At 41.7% G+C, this 16148-nt stretch overlaps 1 protein-coding gene across 8 annotated transcripts in view; it reads left to right on the forward strand.

The window, feature by feature from the left end:
- PTPRT (protein tyrosine phosphatase, receptor type T) overlaps positions 1–16148 on the forward strand; it is a 432923-nt gene that overhangs the window by 148210 nt on the left and 268565 nt on the right. For all 8 annotated transcript variants that reach the window (XM_004946992.5, XM_040650803.2, XM_040650804.2 and 5 more), the window contains exon 3: positions 15684–15955. In XM_004946992.5, the coding sequence (XP_004947049.1) occupies positions 15684–15955 (272 nt within the window). The remainder of the gene's footprint in view (positions 1–15683; positions 15956–16148) is intronic.

Genomic DNA, 16148 nt, shown 5'->3' on the forward strand with positions numbered 1-16148 from the left:
AATTTGGCACTGATCCTGATCGTGCTGAGTTCAGGAGGAGCTTTATTTGTCTGCTTTATTTAGAGTGGTATCAGAACCTGAGAAAACTGCTTGAGTATGTTTTAATTTGAGTTCTTTCTACCTAAAGTGTTTACAACCTGTTTCAACAGCATGCTGTTGGAATAGTAAGGGTGAACTTTGCCTAGGGAAAAATCTGTTTCCTTTTGAACTCATGCCAGTACTGAAAAGTTCCTTCATGTTCTAAAAATGTGACTGAATTTTTCACTTTACCTCTTGGCCATCTTAAATGCTCTGCTGTAATTGCCTAACACTCCATTCAAGTCTCAGTACTTCATGTTTCAAGGCTGTCTCACGCAGAGTTTTAGTATTTTTTTTATCTTGCTGTTCCAGTTGAAGAATTAAAAAGGGTTATATATAGACCTCTAAGATCATCTAGTTCAACCATCTGCCTACCTCCAATGTTGCCCACTGAACCCTGTTTCTTAGTACCACATCTACAGGTTTCTTGAACACCTCCAGGAATGGTGACTACACAACCTCCCTGGGCAGCCTGTGCCAGTGCAGCACCTCTCAGAGAAGAAGGTTTTCCTAATATCCAACATAACTTGAGGCCATCACCTGTCATCCTACTGCTGTTACCTGAGAGAAGAGGCTGACCCCCACCTCGTTACAACCTCCTTTCAGGTAGTTGTAGAGAGCAGTAAGGTCTCCCCAAAGGCTTCTCTTCTCCAGACCGAACAATCCTATTTCTCTCAGCAGCTCCCCATAAGACTTGTGCTCCAGTTCCCTCACCAGCTTCATTGTGCTTCTCTGGACACACTCCAGTTTCTTTCCTGTAGTGAGGGGCCCAACACTGAACACAGTACTCAATGTAGGCTCACCAGAGCTGAGTACAGGGAGATGATCACCTCCCTACTCTTGCTGGCTACTCTACTTCTGATACAAGCCAGGATGCCATTGGCTTTCTTGGCCACCTGGGCACACTGCTGCCTCGTGTTCAGCTGAGATTCGACCAACATCCACAGGTCCTTTTCCTCTGCACAGTCTTCCAACCTCTCTGCCCCAAGTCTGTAGCATGGGGTTGTTGTGACCAAAGTGCAGAACTTGGCACTTGGTCTTGCTGGACTTAATCCCACTGGCTTCAGCCCAGCAATCAGCCTGTCCAGATCCCTCTGTACCCTCAGGCAGATCAACACCTCCTCCCAAATTGGTGTCATCTGCAAACTTATTGAGGGTGCACTCAATTCCCTCATCCAGGTCATCAGCAAAGATATTAAACAGGACGGGCCCCAGTACTGGCCCCTGGGGAGCACCGCTGGTGCCTGGTCACCAGTTGGATTTAACTCTCCTCACCACTACTCTCCAGGCCTGGTGTCCAGCCAGTTCTTTACCTTGCAAAGAGGGTACTGGTGCCAGCCATGGGCTGCCATTGTCCTCAGTGGTCAGGTACCCATCTGCATCCAGTAAACGATGGAGATTTTCATTAGCCCTCCTCTTACTGTTAATACATTTGTAAAAAGAATTTTGTTGCCTTTCACTACAGTGGCCAGATTGAGTTCAGGTTGGGCTTTTGCCTTTCTGATTTTCTCCTGGTGTATCTGAACAACTTCTTTGTACTGTGCGCAAGTTTACCATACCTTCTTCCACAAGAGGTAGACTTCTCCTAGAGTCTCAGCAAAATTTTCCTGTTCAGCCACACTTGTCTTCTTCCGCACCAGCTCATGTGATAGTGCTCAGGGACTGTCTGCTCCTGAGCCTTTGAGACTTCCTTTTGAGGAGTGACCAGGCTTCCTGGACGCCTTAACCTTTCAGGGCTGAATCCCAAGGGCTCTCTCTCTATTCTGAACAGTTCAAAGTCTGCCCTCCAGAAGTCCAAGGCAGCAGTTTGCTGATGCCCCTCCTGACTTCCCCAAGAATAACGAACTCTACTATTGCGTGGTCGCTCTGCACAAGACAGCTCCTGACCTCCACATCTCCCATCACTTCTTCTCTGTTTGTCAACACCAGGTCTAGCAGTGCACCTCCTCTGGTAGACTCTCTTACCAGCTGTGCCAGGAAGTTGCCTTCCACACATCCTAGAAACCTCCTAGTCTGCTTCCTCTGTGCAGTGTTATATTTCCAGTATATATGAGGGGAAGTTAAACTCCCCCATGAGAACAAGGGCTGGCAATCACACACTTGTGCCAGCTGTTTGCAGAATGCCTCTTCTGTCTCTTCATCCTGGTTAGGCTGTCTTTAACAGACCCCCACCAGGATGTCCGCCCTGTTGGTCTTCCTTACCTACAGACATTCAACCTTATCATTGCCAGCCCTTTGACGATAAAAAAGACATTTCACTTTAAAAAATAAAAAGCAGCTTATTAAGAATAACTTAGAGGTTGAAATTGGGGTAGAAAGATAATTTCAGAATAAGGTAATATGAGAGTTTATTTAAATCTCCTGGCTGTAGGAAATGAGGACTGGTGAGTCAGCTAGAATCAGAATATCAGCAATTAGTTTCTCTTTTAGGTACAAAAATCTACACTTCAGATAATCTAACTGATTACTTTGCACTAGCCTTAATTCTTTGTTTTTTTTGGGGGGGGTGGGGTGGGGAGGTTCTTTCTTGGTCCAACAACCAGTTGTGGTTTTGGTAACAAACAAGAAAACTTTATGATACTCTGAGGAATTGTGTAGGGGAAGTACTGAATTTGCTAATGTGTTTTTTCACAGCTGCTTAATTGGCTACTGACGAGAAGAGCCAGGAGTCTCTTTCTTTAACAAAAAAGAAAAAAAAAAAAAAAAAAAAAAAGGAGGGATGATCCTAGAAAGCTTGGAGGTAAAACGATTGAAACAGTACCAAATAGATGAATCCACTTAGGTGAATCCAGCATGAAAGACTAACCAGCAGAGCACTATGACGTTCTAATTTACAGAAATTTCTTCAATGCCAGTGTAATAATGGATTAAAAACTGGATTTACCAAGGATTTCAAAGCTTTTGAAATACCTCCTGAGAGTTTATTAAATAAAGTAATCCTCAGGGGAGGGTCAGAATTCTGTTTGGGATTTGAAGTCTACTGAAGATAGAAAACAGTCAAATGTGGCAGAAGGTTAACAAAGGATTGCCCAAATGACTTTCCTAATAATGTATTAAACTGCATTCTGTAGGAGGAAATGAACGATTAAATAAGTAGCATGGCACTGACTGCAAAATTTGTTGAGAACCGTGAGGAACTTGAACTAAACTAAGAGCTGCCATACTTGGGGTCGTTTAGAGGCTCTTAAGATTTCTCAGTAATGTTATGAACTGTTTACGCCACATTCTAAACATCTCTGTTTGTGTAAACTTAACCCTTCTGTGAATTCTAACTCTATGTATTTAACCAAAGTGCCAGGACTTGGTGCAGTGTTTGCTATGTGGTTGCTAAATAATACTCTTCGTTTAAGTGGAGTCCTGGTGACATCAATTCATGGCCACATTTGCCAGTTTTTTTGGTGTGGCAGGTACTATGTTTGAGTTACCTTCTGGAGAAAAAGGTGGATTTAGGTTGTGTCAAAGAACTTACCAGGTGAAATATTGGAAGTTTCCACCCAAAAAGTGGGATCAAGTCAGTCTGTATCACCTGTGGAGCTTGGAATGGATGTTGCACAGCCATGTTTCTCAGCAGGAAAGAGCATGGCCAGAAAATGTGATTCAGTTAATGCTATTAATTTGTAATCAAAATCTAACATTGTGTGTATAACACTATCAGGTTCTAAATGAACTGCAGTCCGCAGGACATAAATGTATACACACTTTTGGGCAATTTAGTAAAAGTAAATAGATTCACACAGGCATCCAACTGGGCTCAAAAAACCACATGTGAATAATAGCCTCTTTGGATGTTAATAATCTTGTTGCTGCTTACTATCAAAAAGACCATGAAGTGAGTCATGATAAACTATTGCAGACTATGCACATTGAGTGTATTGAGCATGTTTGTTTGACTAAAACACAGGGTTGTGTCCTGTGGCTCAAAGGCAACTGCTTTTAAGCTACTCAAAGAAAAGCTTTGTTATTGAGTACAACTGTCAAGTTGAGTAATAATGCTTGTCAATATTCAGTAACTACTAGGTGTTTACTTAGGCTTCTGTGCAGTGATGGATCCAGTTCAGTAATTGTTAATTGGAATTGCATGGTTTGGGATTTTTTATAAGCACAAATATTGTCTTGTGTCCTGAGCCAGCCACTAAATTCTTCTTGTTACTGAGAAATGTCTTCTGTTTGGATTAAATTAGTATTTCATTGTGGAGAGTTTGCACGTTCTCTGAATGGTTGTGTTAGCCAGCATTGGCAACTGAGCTGCTTCAAGGCGGTATTTCATTTTCTCTTCCTGAAGTATAAATCAGTAATGTTCAGCTAGAAAATGACCACCCTAAGAGGACAACATGCTTGGAAATGAGGATGCTGACAGTGACTCTTCTGCTTAGGTCGCTGTAATTGTAACAGGAGTTATGATAGGCAAACAAACATTGCCCATTTAAAAGAAAAATCTGGTTTAATTTCGTTCCCATGGGAATGAGCAAATCACAGTGATCACAGCTGGTAAAGGTGTGGGCTGAAATGACTGAGGCTCCTTTCTGTTGTGCCAATACGCCTCCACAGTGGCCTGCATGAACCTCTGCTTTTGCAGTTTTGAGCTGCTCCTTTTGAGAAATTCTTGCTCTGCCATACAGTGTGGTGACTTGTGAGATGGGCTTAATTATCTTCTGAATTCACTCTGCCAAACTCCATCCTTGGCTATACTGCAGCAAACCCAGAATAGCATCACTGGCTTAACAGCAGATAACACTTTCTGTTGAAACCAAGCTCAGTGAAGTTGGGAATTTGTTACAAAAATAACTCACCATCCAACCTTTGACATATTGTGAGTTTAGAGTTGTGGTGCTCATTTCTTAAGTGTGCAAATAAGTGACCAGATGGTTAGAACTCTGCTATGTAAAAACACTCTTAAGAAACAATTCCTCTTCAGACATTGTTTGCTGTAGTTGCCTTTTGGCATTGCATTTAATATGTGTTTTCTGTCACAAATACAGAAGGTAATAATTTCTCTGCAGTTGCCTGGTGAATGTTACATAGACAAGACATATGGAAGTTTCACACAAGTTGCAGAGGCCGTAAAAGTTGGCCGGCAATGGAGCTGCATGCCTACTAATGAGATATTTGGTTCTGGCTGGCATATAAAACACTTCTTATGCTTTGGAATCACATAATAAATTATTTGGCCATTTGTCTTTAATGATTAAGCAAAGAAAGAGTCTCATGTGTTGAAAATAAGACTGTGCTGGAATTACTTGGAGTCTAGTACTTTCTAGTAAACTAATATTTTTGCCAAAATACTTCTGGGAGCCCTCATGCTAACTCCAGAGGTGATTCCAGAGCATCTTTCAGAGAATACGCTTGGTTCAACTCTTGGGGTCCAACCTGCACATCCATTTACATTTTTTATTAATTGCAACAGCAAGAAGATAAGCATGCTTTCTTAACTTGTGAAAGCCAGGAGTCTATGGACATGCACTCCAGATGACTGTCTCATGGGGCATTGGAAACAGGCAGTACGTTTTGTCTGATGCAGAGTTAGGTGCTGTGGAGCATCTGAGAACCTTGAGCTCCAGCAGGGTAACTGTCTGGTGGTATTCGATCTCAGTGGCTTTAGAGGAGTCAAATTAAGCTAAACCAAGCCCTTCTGTGAACCTTGAGCTATCCCTCCGCACACGTCTCAAATGAGGCTGCATCTAACAGATGTCTGTTGCGTAGTTGAAGAATGAGGCATAATGGAGTTTGTAGTCATCTTTTAGAATGTGTGTAGAGGAGAGAAAAAATGTGTTCAGAAACAACCCAGAAATGGGAAACGCTGTCAATACAAAATAAAAGTAGAGAACAAAAGTGTATTCTGAAAAGGGGCTGTTGTTTTTAAATGCCTTTGACTGGTCCGACATTGTATCTGAACAGTGCAGGATAGTTGCTCTCTGAGGGTAATCACGAGTTGTTATTTCATGTCTGTTGACTGTTACGTGTATAGCAAACATTCATACAAAACAGCTTTCAAAGCCAGAAGGAAATTATATTCCCAGTTCTGTGCATACCGAGTATGTTCAGGCATATCAAAGCCTGTTTCCGTTGGCTGTTCCAATCCAGAGGGGCAGCAGAGCCCTCCTTTGCCTTGCTGCCCTCTGCCTCCAGGAAGAGCTGATGTTGCAGTAGCTGTAATGTACTGATTTAATTCTTTAATGACTCATAATCAGCAACTGAAAACATGCTTTCCTTGAGTCTCTGTTTACTTGGTTGGAGAGACCTTTATCTTTAGCCATTGAGTTTTAATGAGATAGGGAATTTTATTTTTAAAATAAGTTCCATATTTGTAAGCAAAGCTGTGAGGCACACATTATAAATAGCAATTACTCGTTCAGAAAAATCTTTACTGACTGCTACCTCTGAACTCATTTGTTGTTGGCATTTCCTCACGAGAGCGTTCTTTAGCATCTATTTGTAAATTATGCTCATTATACAAGTAGTTGTGTGCCTGGAACTTAAAAAAACGGTCAGTGTATTTTCAGAGTGGGTCCAGGGGCTCTGTACTGAAATGCTGCCTTTTCCCTGAGTGAGAGAGGCATTTGGCAGCAGCCAATTGGTCACAGGTTAAATCAGGTGAAGAAGATGTTTAGTATTCTGCTGAACTCTGAGCCTTCTTGGAACTACATTTGCAAGAGGCTTTGAGGCTTACTAATGTCCCTACAACTCATTTCTGTGGGCCTCTCTTTCAAGGCTCAGCTGCAATAAAGCTCTTGAGCGCTGAGAACAAGATTTGCAGTGTCTTTAAGCAAAGATATTATGCTGAGTTACGACCATTCCCTCTATTTTGCTTATTTGCCCATTTAATAACCTATACTTTATTAAGTGTTTAAATCAGTTCTCTACGTTTTACCCAAGTGTTAAGATAGTAATTGATAGGATAAATAGTAATCAAAGTACTGGAATTGAAAATCAACAATACCTCTTCATGGTTTTAGTGTACATTTCCACGCGTTTTAAAAAATGATGATGCAAACAAGAAGGTATAATTAAAATTAGAGAGAGTTCTGATCTGTTGACTGTAAAGATACATGTTCATTGTTACAAGATTCATTTAGCTGATAAACTGGAGTAACTTCATTGCTAATGGACCCTTTTTTTTGCAGTACTGCAAAGCAATTTATACCGTATTTATAAATAATGGAATAAGGACAGTCTCAAAGCATGCTACAGCAGTGACCTTAGCAACAATGAATGCAGGCAGTGAATCCATTAAAAAGTTTTTCACTGTTGAGATTTATAGAATTGCTTGTGATTCCACAGCACACACCACGGTTTGGTTCTCAGGAACAGGCTGATGGCTGTGACAATCAGTCTTTTAATAAAGAAACATTTACAAAACATGGAAAGAGAATTCCATAAATGCCTGTGGAGCTTTGGGGTATGCAGAGCATTTGTAAGATAGCTGTAACCCTCGAGCAATGGCTTTCATCTGAGATTTGATACCAAGGATTTTCGCTTTGTAAATCAAGATTTGAGTTTGGTGTTGGCAGGGAAGAGGTGTTTGGACCACAGAGGCTATTCCAGCAAACACCAGCTGCAGGCATTCTTCCCCTGATTGATGATGGAAGCAACCTCCTCGTGAGGCTCGAAGGAAAGCACCAGCACTGGACAGCACCTTGCACCTTCAAGTGAGAAATTCCATCATGAGTCCTTGTGATAAAGCGTATCATTCGCATTACAGAACAGGGCTGTTCGATGTCAGTGCTTTCAGGACTCATCTGATGGAGGTTTAAAACGAAGTTTTTTGGGTATCAGAATTGTAGTTAAGTATCACTGCTGTGTTCATGCTCCATACAGATGTTAATTAACCTCTAAGTGCTGATTTTCCACCAAATCTAGCAGTATGGGTGCAAATATGCCTGTATTGAGTACAGAGCTGCTAGGGACCGCTCTGGGCTGGAGGTGAGGCCAGAAAGTCCCTCTGCTAATATGAGATCCTGTTACTCCTCCAAGTGCTTCTTTTCATGGCTGTTTCTGTAAAAGTTGTGCCTTCACATTACAGTTTAATTTTCTTCAGGCCAATGAAAAAAATCCCTATTTGTCTCCGAGGAAATTATGCAGTCAGAACCTGAATCCTGCATGCTGTCTTTTCATTGCAAGTATGTCAATCTCTGTCCTTGGCTGTGCTTGGTAAACATCATACAATTATGTGAACAAGAACAACAGATATGCATTATGTTAGAACAACAACAGAGCAGTGAGAAATGTATTTCCACTTGATTTAAATATTTTTGCAAGGTTAAAGGAGCATTCCTTTAACATACAGGGGCCCTTCCTAAACACGAAATGGAAAAAAAGCATATAAAGAAGAAAAGTTCCCTAGTTCTGACTACTGTCCTGTAATTATCTGGTTTTGTTTAAAACAGAAGAATGGCAAACATCCCCTTTCCCAGAGAAACTATGAATCGTGCAAAGTAGGCTCTCACTTATTTGCTACACACCTACTGCTTCAGAAAGGTCGGTGAGGCGGCAGTGCCACAATCTTCACTTCCTTTAAATCAGTACAGCAAATATTTGCAGTCGCTAAAGCAATATGTAATCAGTCTTGTTTCCAGAGAAGATTTATCTTATAAAAAACCCCAGCAACATAATTCTTTTCATGACATAAATTTCCAGAAGAAAATGTCTTTGCAAATAAAGGCTGTCTCTTTAAAAAATATTTTCCTATTATCCAACAGTTTCCCAAGTGAATGAATTGTCCTCATGAATTATATGGGACTGAACTTGCAGTTTATATTCCTATTTATCTGTGAATCAAGCTCTTCTGACTCCATGGCAGATTAATTCAGTGTGGCCCACATTTGAGAGATAAAACCCACGGGTCTGATTTTGTCCTAATATTTGAAAAAGGGATAGCAGCTATGAGATACGCCTTGCTTAATTCTGAGTTTGTACAAGCGCTGCTGTCTGTGGTTCATCAGTCAGGAGAAGAGATTTCTGAGCCTTCTTCAGCTGTTACACGTGACTATGAAGGGCAGGGATAGAAAAATGTGGAAAGTCTGAAGCAGGTGGGCAACAGTAACTTTTTGTAAAGTAAGAACTATGAATTTTGTGGTTTTAACTTAAAGCAATTATATGGAAATACTTTTTTTTACCTTTTTCACACTCACTGTTGGTGCTCTTCAAAAGCTGTTCTATGGCATTCAGACTGACTAACGGTGTTAGGAATGTGCCTTGCCCAAAGCTGTGCAAGTGCATGATACTGGGGAGCCTTACTGGGAGAGATGACCTTCCTTAGCTGGCTTGTGTGGTGCCTCCTGCTTCATCTGTCCCATAAAAACACCACTGCTTGTGGACTTCCAAGTCATTTTATGAGATAATGAGCTGGCTTTGACCCTAATCCACTGTGACTGAAGTACTGGGAAAGAATATTGTTGGAAAGTCGCACCTCAGCAGTCTGTTGGAATACTTTCAAGAAGTAAAAAATTGTTAAAATGACTTTCAAATGCAAAGGAGTTCCAGAAAGTGTTTTGAGAGGACTCTTCCTGAAAAGAGGTAAGGCTGCAGTGGAAGAGACAGAGTGCTCAAAAGGTGCACAGGTAATAAGCAAAGGCTATCAGCAAACTCATTTCCTCAATAGAGCTTACCAGGGGTACCCCCTCAGGTCTGTGCCCTGTGACATAACAACCTTGCAAGGATGGTGAGAAATCTCACCTGCAGCTGTAATTAAGATTACTCTCAATAACTTTGTTCTTAACCATAAACTGCTCTTCACCTTGGTATCCACCCACAAAGACTATGTGGCAGGACAGCTTTATGTGTGTGTATGTTAGGGATTTGTAATAACAGACTTCTCATGTCTCAACTGAAAACCATGGAGATGTATAGTCATTCACTAATATATATAGTTTAAAATGAGTGATGTAGATTGCTTCTACGGTTTTAATAAGCATCTTTCTCAGAGCTCTCTTGGTCCTGTAATTCAACTGCAGAAGAAGTGCTATGAAACTGTGGAGACCAGAGTCAGGACAGAGCTTCATGTGTTTCCAGGTCAGGGTGTTGTTACGGTCCGGGTTGGTGGTGGCAGCTGGGGAGGTGCATGCTGGTTGGCTGGCAGCAGTTGGTGGCAACTCTAGTTTGGCATCAAACTATGGGAACAGTTGATACAGTCAAGGGTAGGACCACCACCTGGAGGAGCAGAGGCAGGCTGAAAGAAGTACTATGAAATTGGACATGGACTAGTCAGGTAGAGGGCAGCCTGAATATAAGCCATCAGCGTGCTCTGACTGCTAGTGGCGTCCTGGGCTGTATTAACAGGGACCTAGCAAGCAGACAAATAGAAGTGGTCCTTCCTTGTTTGCCACTCATTAGATTGTGTTTAGCATATTGTGCCCAATTTTGGGTGCTCCAACATCAGAGACACTGATGAAAGGGAGCAAGGAAAGTGAAGGCCACCGAGTGGTCAGGGCTGGTACCAGCACCCAGGGAGAAGAGGCCGAGGAGTGATGAGATTGTTCAGGCTGGGCAGGAAGGATTTGGGGAGTCCTGGGAGCAACACCTCAGTGCCTGCAGGATGGGGTAGGCTCATTACTGCACTGAGTGTCTGGAGGGTGGGAGACAAGGGGCATGGGCTGAAATGAGAGGTTATAGGGGTGACAAGAAAAACCATGAGGGCAGCCAAGTACTGGAGCAGGTTACCCAGAAGGACTGGACCATCTGGGAGGCTTTAGAGAGTCAGTGGGGAAAAGAGATGACCCTGCTCTGAGCATGGAATTGGACTAGATATGACCTAAGGCCCCTTCCAACTGAAATAATTCCAGGTTGCGTTGTTCCATGCTAACAGGGTCAGATGTCAGGCCCTTCCTTTATGAGGGTAGAGTTGTTCTTTGGAAACCAGCAGCACTGCGTCTGAAAAAAAAAGTGCCTGTGCTGTGATGGAGCTGCTGGAAAGCAGATTGATGTACTGGGTGAAGGAGTTTGCTGTTAGAAGAAAGTTCTGCACTTGATTTGGGTTCTCAGGGTTTAAGAAGGCTCTTTTTGCAGTTGAGCATTTTGACAGTTTTCTTTTCAAGTTTACATTCAGTCTTTAATGGTTGCTGTAATTTTACTTTTAAACAGCGCAGTTCTTCAAAGGCAGCAGTGAAAGAGCATCAGCTGAGGTCTGTCTGGTGATCGTGAGGGGTTCTCAGTGGCTCATTTCTTCAGCTGTCATTTGTCAGAACACACTCATGTAATCTTAATGAACAATGTGCAAAGCCATTAAAAACTCAATTATGGCTTTCTTTCTACTGCAGACGTGAGAAAATGCAATCATAAAGTGCTGATGTGTAAACACAATAGCCACCATCTGCTACAGAGCAGCATTTCAGCTCAAAAGGAGGGTATATGTTGCAGATGCATCAATAATAGGAAGCTTATCAAGGCATCATTATGCACCAAGCAGGGGAAAAATTGAAATTTATGGCCAGCTAGAGAGCACTTCATGGTTTAATTCCCCAATTTTCAGTGGTATGTTTAATAACTGTAAGAGAGTGCCTTTTTATGTTCACTGTCATTTGAATGGATTTTTAAAAATGAATTTATTTACCATCTTTCTTTTCTCCATGCTTTTGACTGATCTGAACGCAGCACATTCAGTTTTAGCTATTCAGGAAGGTGGCAAAGCCAGCAAGATATTAATTAATGTAACCTGTTGGTTCAAGAGCACTAAATTTAATTGACCTGATATTCAGCTGCTTTAATGAGCATGTACTTCTGTGCCCAATAAAAATAGAAAAACCCAACAGCTTTCACACAGCAGAGATTATTTCTTCTCTCCAAACTTTCTTTTCCATTTCAGTGTCTAGTTGGTGACATTTGAACTTTCCAGATGGAGGTAAAGAAAACAGCACTCGATGTTTTTTCTATCATTACCGTTCAAAGTCAGTCTAAATCAGAGTTTCTTCAAGGAATCTTTTGTTTTATACAAATTCATGCGAGGAGAAAGTGAAGTAGGTTTTCAGTCATTCACTGATCAATAATTCTGTTTGTGACATGTTAATGCATTCCCTAGTGCTTTATATGAGTGAGAAATGTGACAAATGGTTTGTTGGTGCCAGACCCGCTTGTACCTCTTCTATTTGCACATACAGGCCCTTAAATTCAAAAGGAGTCCCATCAGCTTCAATTCCGTGCTCACGCTAAAGAAGGCTGTCAGACTCTGGATCACAATGTGTCAGTTTTTATTACAGCTAAAAAGGCAAAACACGCTTGTCCTTTAAAGGCTGTTTTGAACTTTATATGTTTATTTCTATATTTACTTACTTATTGCTGCTGGAAGCAGTTGTAGTGATCTCAGAGCTTTTGGTGAGCAACGCGTACTGCTCAGAAAAGCTTCACCGACATGGACATGTAGTCAGTGCATCCCAGCTGTTGGTCCGGGAGCACACAGAGCAACCTTTGGAAGGTCCTTGAGGGTAGGGGATGGGATATGCATTCAGGTTCACAGCGCGAGAAGGAAAACCATGACAATCGCGTAGGTTTGTTTGGAGGGCAATTTGTGGTGCAGGGTATAAGTTATTCACAACAGCAAGATCTTGCGAGATAGAAGCTTTCTTGTACCCACTATCAGTTACGGCATGGGTGAAGCTTTAGTTTAATAATATCCCCTCCTAAGGGAAGGCATGGGGTGTTGTGCACCAACTTGACCTGGCAGGAAAAGGCCTTCCTGTGGCAGCTGCCATCTGAGGTCTGTGTGGAAGGAAGGGCAGGTAGGGACTCCAGGTGGCACATTTAAGGATGGGAGCACTTTTCTCTGACACAGGCGGCACTGTAAGTGGAAATGATTTTTCACTATCATGTAAATCAGTACCTATCTTCACTACAATGTAAAACAGTACCTCTCCTCAGGGCTTTACTGGAGACTGTTCCGATTTCAGAGTGTTTTCTCCTGTATCTCCATGCATGATGTGGGGTGTGGCCATTTGTTTTTAAGGCATCCATAAGTTAGAACTGATGCTGTGAATAACATGCAAACGGCAATATTTTTTTTGTGAGGCTGTTCTCCCGTAACGAAGGCTAATTATTTTGTTAAGTGTTTTTTGGTCGATGGATATTTGGCTCGCTCACGTTGTGTCAGTCACTATGAACAGGCGCTGTACTCTCCCTAGAACTCTCAGCAGTTGCACAAAAGGCCATTGTTGTACTGCAAATAGGATATGATTCATTTTTGTGGGTGTCAAAAAATAAAGTTGTAATTATTGCTTTGAACGTTTTATAAAAGCTGGTGTTTTTCTCCCAGAGGAATGCTCATTATTTTTATACGTAGATCCGTGAAAGTGAAGTCCTCCCGAAGTCTGTCTATCATTGAAACGCTTACCTAATGTAGTGCAGTTCGAGACCCCATTGTGTTAGGCACTGTACAGCCTCGGAGTAGATCTTTAGGGCAGGGATCCATCTATTATCCAAATACAGAAGTGCGAAAGGTTGAGGAAGACACACGGGAGGTGGAGCAGTAATGAATGACCTCTGAATTTCTTTACTGAATTTCCATCACCCCCATATCTTACATCTGGCAAATTTGTCCTCATCAGATTTTGTACTGTTTCCCAAAATGTCACCAAAATGCTGCAGGCGGAGCATTTTGCAGCAGCCACAACAACAACAAAACCCTTCTGTTATTCAGCAGTTATACAGTGACTTTTGTCTCTGATTCTCAGTTGTAGATTTTACTGGGGTTCTTACTTGATTTACACAGGAAGGTCAGGCAGTCTACGCATACAGACGGAGGTCATAGAAGTGAATGTCTTAGACTTAGAAACCAGCCCATCAGATCTCCACATTGCTGCCTTAACCAGCAGCTGTGCTGCCTTGCCAAGCCTGTTGGTAACTGTGCTTCCTGGTAATAAACTATCCCAGGTCATGCAGTCTGAGCCCAAATCTCAGACTGTCACAATTATGGTTTATTTGAGTGGATTAGAAGATTACTGCAGCACTCAGTGAAATCTCTCATTTAACCGACGAAGGGATTTTGTGGTTGACTGAGAACAGGAGTATATCAACAGAGAGCATTTGTCAAAGCCTCACCTTACGGACTTTGATGAGTAGAGAAAACATTAAAAGTTTGGATTCAGCTCTTCTGTTTCTTGAGCTGTTTGCTGTGAATCTGGAATTTCTTGATTTGGGTCCATTGTGATTTTCAACCAATCCAAATGAAAGATTGGATTGCCAGAGAGCGCCTTGACTGTAGCTTTTCTTCTTGTCCAGCCTCATCCCAGCTGTGCTTGAGTCTTCCAAGGTCTCGGGAGTGTGTGTGATTTCTTGTAAAGGATGCACTTTCTTCTATCTCCATGCTTTTCAGTCCTTTACAAAATGTATATATATGTATATCACATAAACAGAAAAAAAATAAAACCCACCCAACGCAGTTTTGTGTGAGAAAGTGGATTAAAAAAAACATCAGAATATGTATGGCTGTCCACTGGACAGAATTGATCAGAACGTTTATCTGGCTCATCTGAGTGTCTGTCAAACTGCTATGGCATGGAACTGGGGAAGTCGATAGGTTAGAAGTGAGGCAAGGCTTTTCAAACGCAATGTTCTGTGAGCTCCAGGAGGTCAGTAGAGGAATACATTTGTAGCATGACTTGGCAGCTGCAGCAGGACTCCGAATGTCAAGAAGGCTGCATTGGATTAAAAATTATTATGCCTAGCTGCTGACACATAGATTTTTTCCCGTGGATCCTGGTATTTTCTTCAGCTTTTTCTGTGAGTGTCTGCGCACACATAAAGCAGATCCCTTAAACAGAATTGAATCAAATAACTCTCATAATGTTTTTCCTTATTGCTAACATTTGTCACCTTGATGCATCTGTAAAGAGATGAGTTGAGACACAATGTGCTGTAAAATAACTGCTTGATGAATCAAAACACGAGTTCAACATCCAGTGCCATGGTTAATATGATGCAAGCTTCAGGGTTAACAAACTCATAAATTGCCTTAGTATAGATTTCCCTCCTAAAATTCAGCCAGTCCTTCCCTCCTAGAAGTGTAATTGTCCTTGTTGCCATATTGCCAGTTGAGATGTTGCTGTGGTGCTAACAAGCCTAATACATCTAGGCTCTGAACACTGTGTTTTCTTAACACCTTGCCACTTTCCAAAGCTTGTACCACCAAGATGCAGGCTTCCCGGGTATAGATTGGCACAGAGTTGGTAGGAACAGTGCAGGCTAATGCCAGCTGAGAATGTGATCTTTTGTAGTCGTCTTTTGTATTCAGTGTGCCTTTGCAAAGTATATATCTGGGGCTGTACGCTGTAGGAGAGCCCTGTGGCTTCTTGAAGGGTAAATATGATTTTGTTTAGAGCGACTCTTTTATTGCAGTGTTATAAAACAATAAAAGCAAAGTTGTATTTTTAATTTTTAAGTTATCTAATTAAGGCGGTTATAGCTGGCCATGAATCTATTTGTATTTATACCCCGTAATTTCGATCTCCTTTCTTTTCTGTTACCTAACAACTAGCATAAAATAGCTAGTTTGAGTTCTTGGGAGGAACTGTTTTGTTTGCTGGCTTCTAAAGGAATCACTGGCTTTTCTAAGGAAACTGCTTTAACTGAAAGAGCTCAGCAGATATCTTGTATTCATTCTTTTTTCCCATGTCTGTGTATAGGCTCCTTCATGATGGTGAACAGCTCTGGACGGGCATCCGGGCAGAAAGCTCACTTACTTTTGCCCACGTTGAAGGAAAATGACACACATTGCATCGACTTCCATTATTACTTATCCAGCAGAGATCGCTCGAGTCCTGGCTCTCTGAATGTCTACGTGAAAGTGAATGGAGGACCACAGGGCAATCCCATATGGAATGTCTCAGGGGTTGTTACAGAAGGATGGGTGAAGGCAGAACTTGCCATCAGTACGTTCTGGCCACATTTTTATCAGGTATGAGTTTGCAGTGTTTATCTCTCTTTTTCCTTTGAGCGTCTGGCTGGGTGTGAGCTATGAGCTGTTATTAGCAGTAAGCCTTCTGAAAGTTAAATAGAGTTTTTTTCCCCACATCTTTTTGTATCAGATAGAGTTTTCATATAGCAGTTTTATAGCAAGAGATGAGAGAGACATCTTGACGTAATTCTTC

This window comes from Gallus gallus, chromosome 20 (assembly GCF_016699485.2).
Source record: "Gallus gallus isolate bGalGal1 chromosome 20, bGalGal1.mat.broiler.GRCg7b, whole genome shotgun sequence".
NCBI lineage: Eukaryota > Metazoa > Chordata > Aves > Galliformes > Phasianidae > Gallus > Gallus gallus.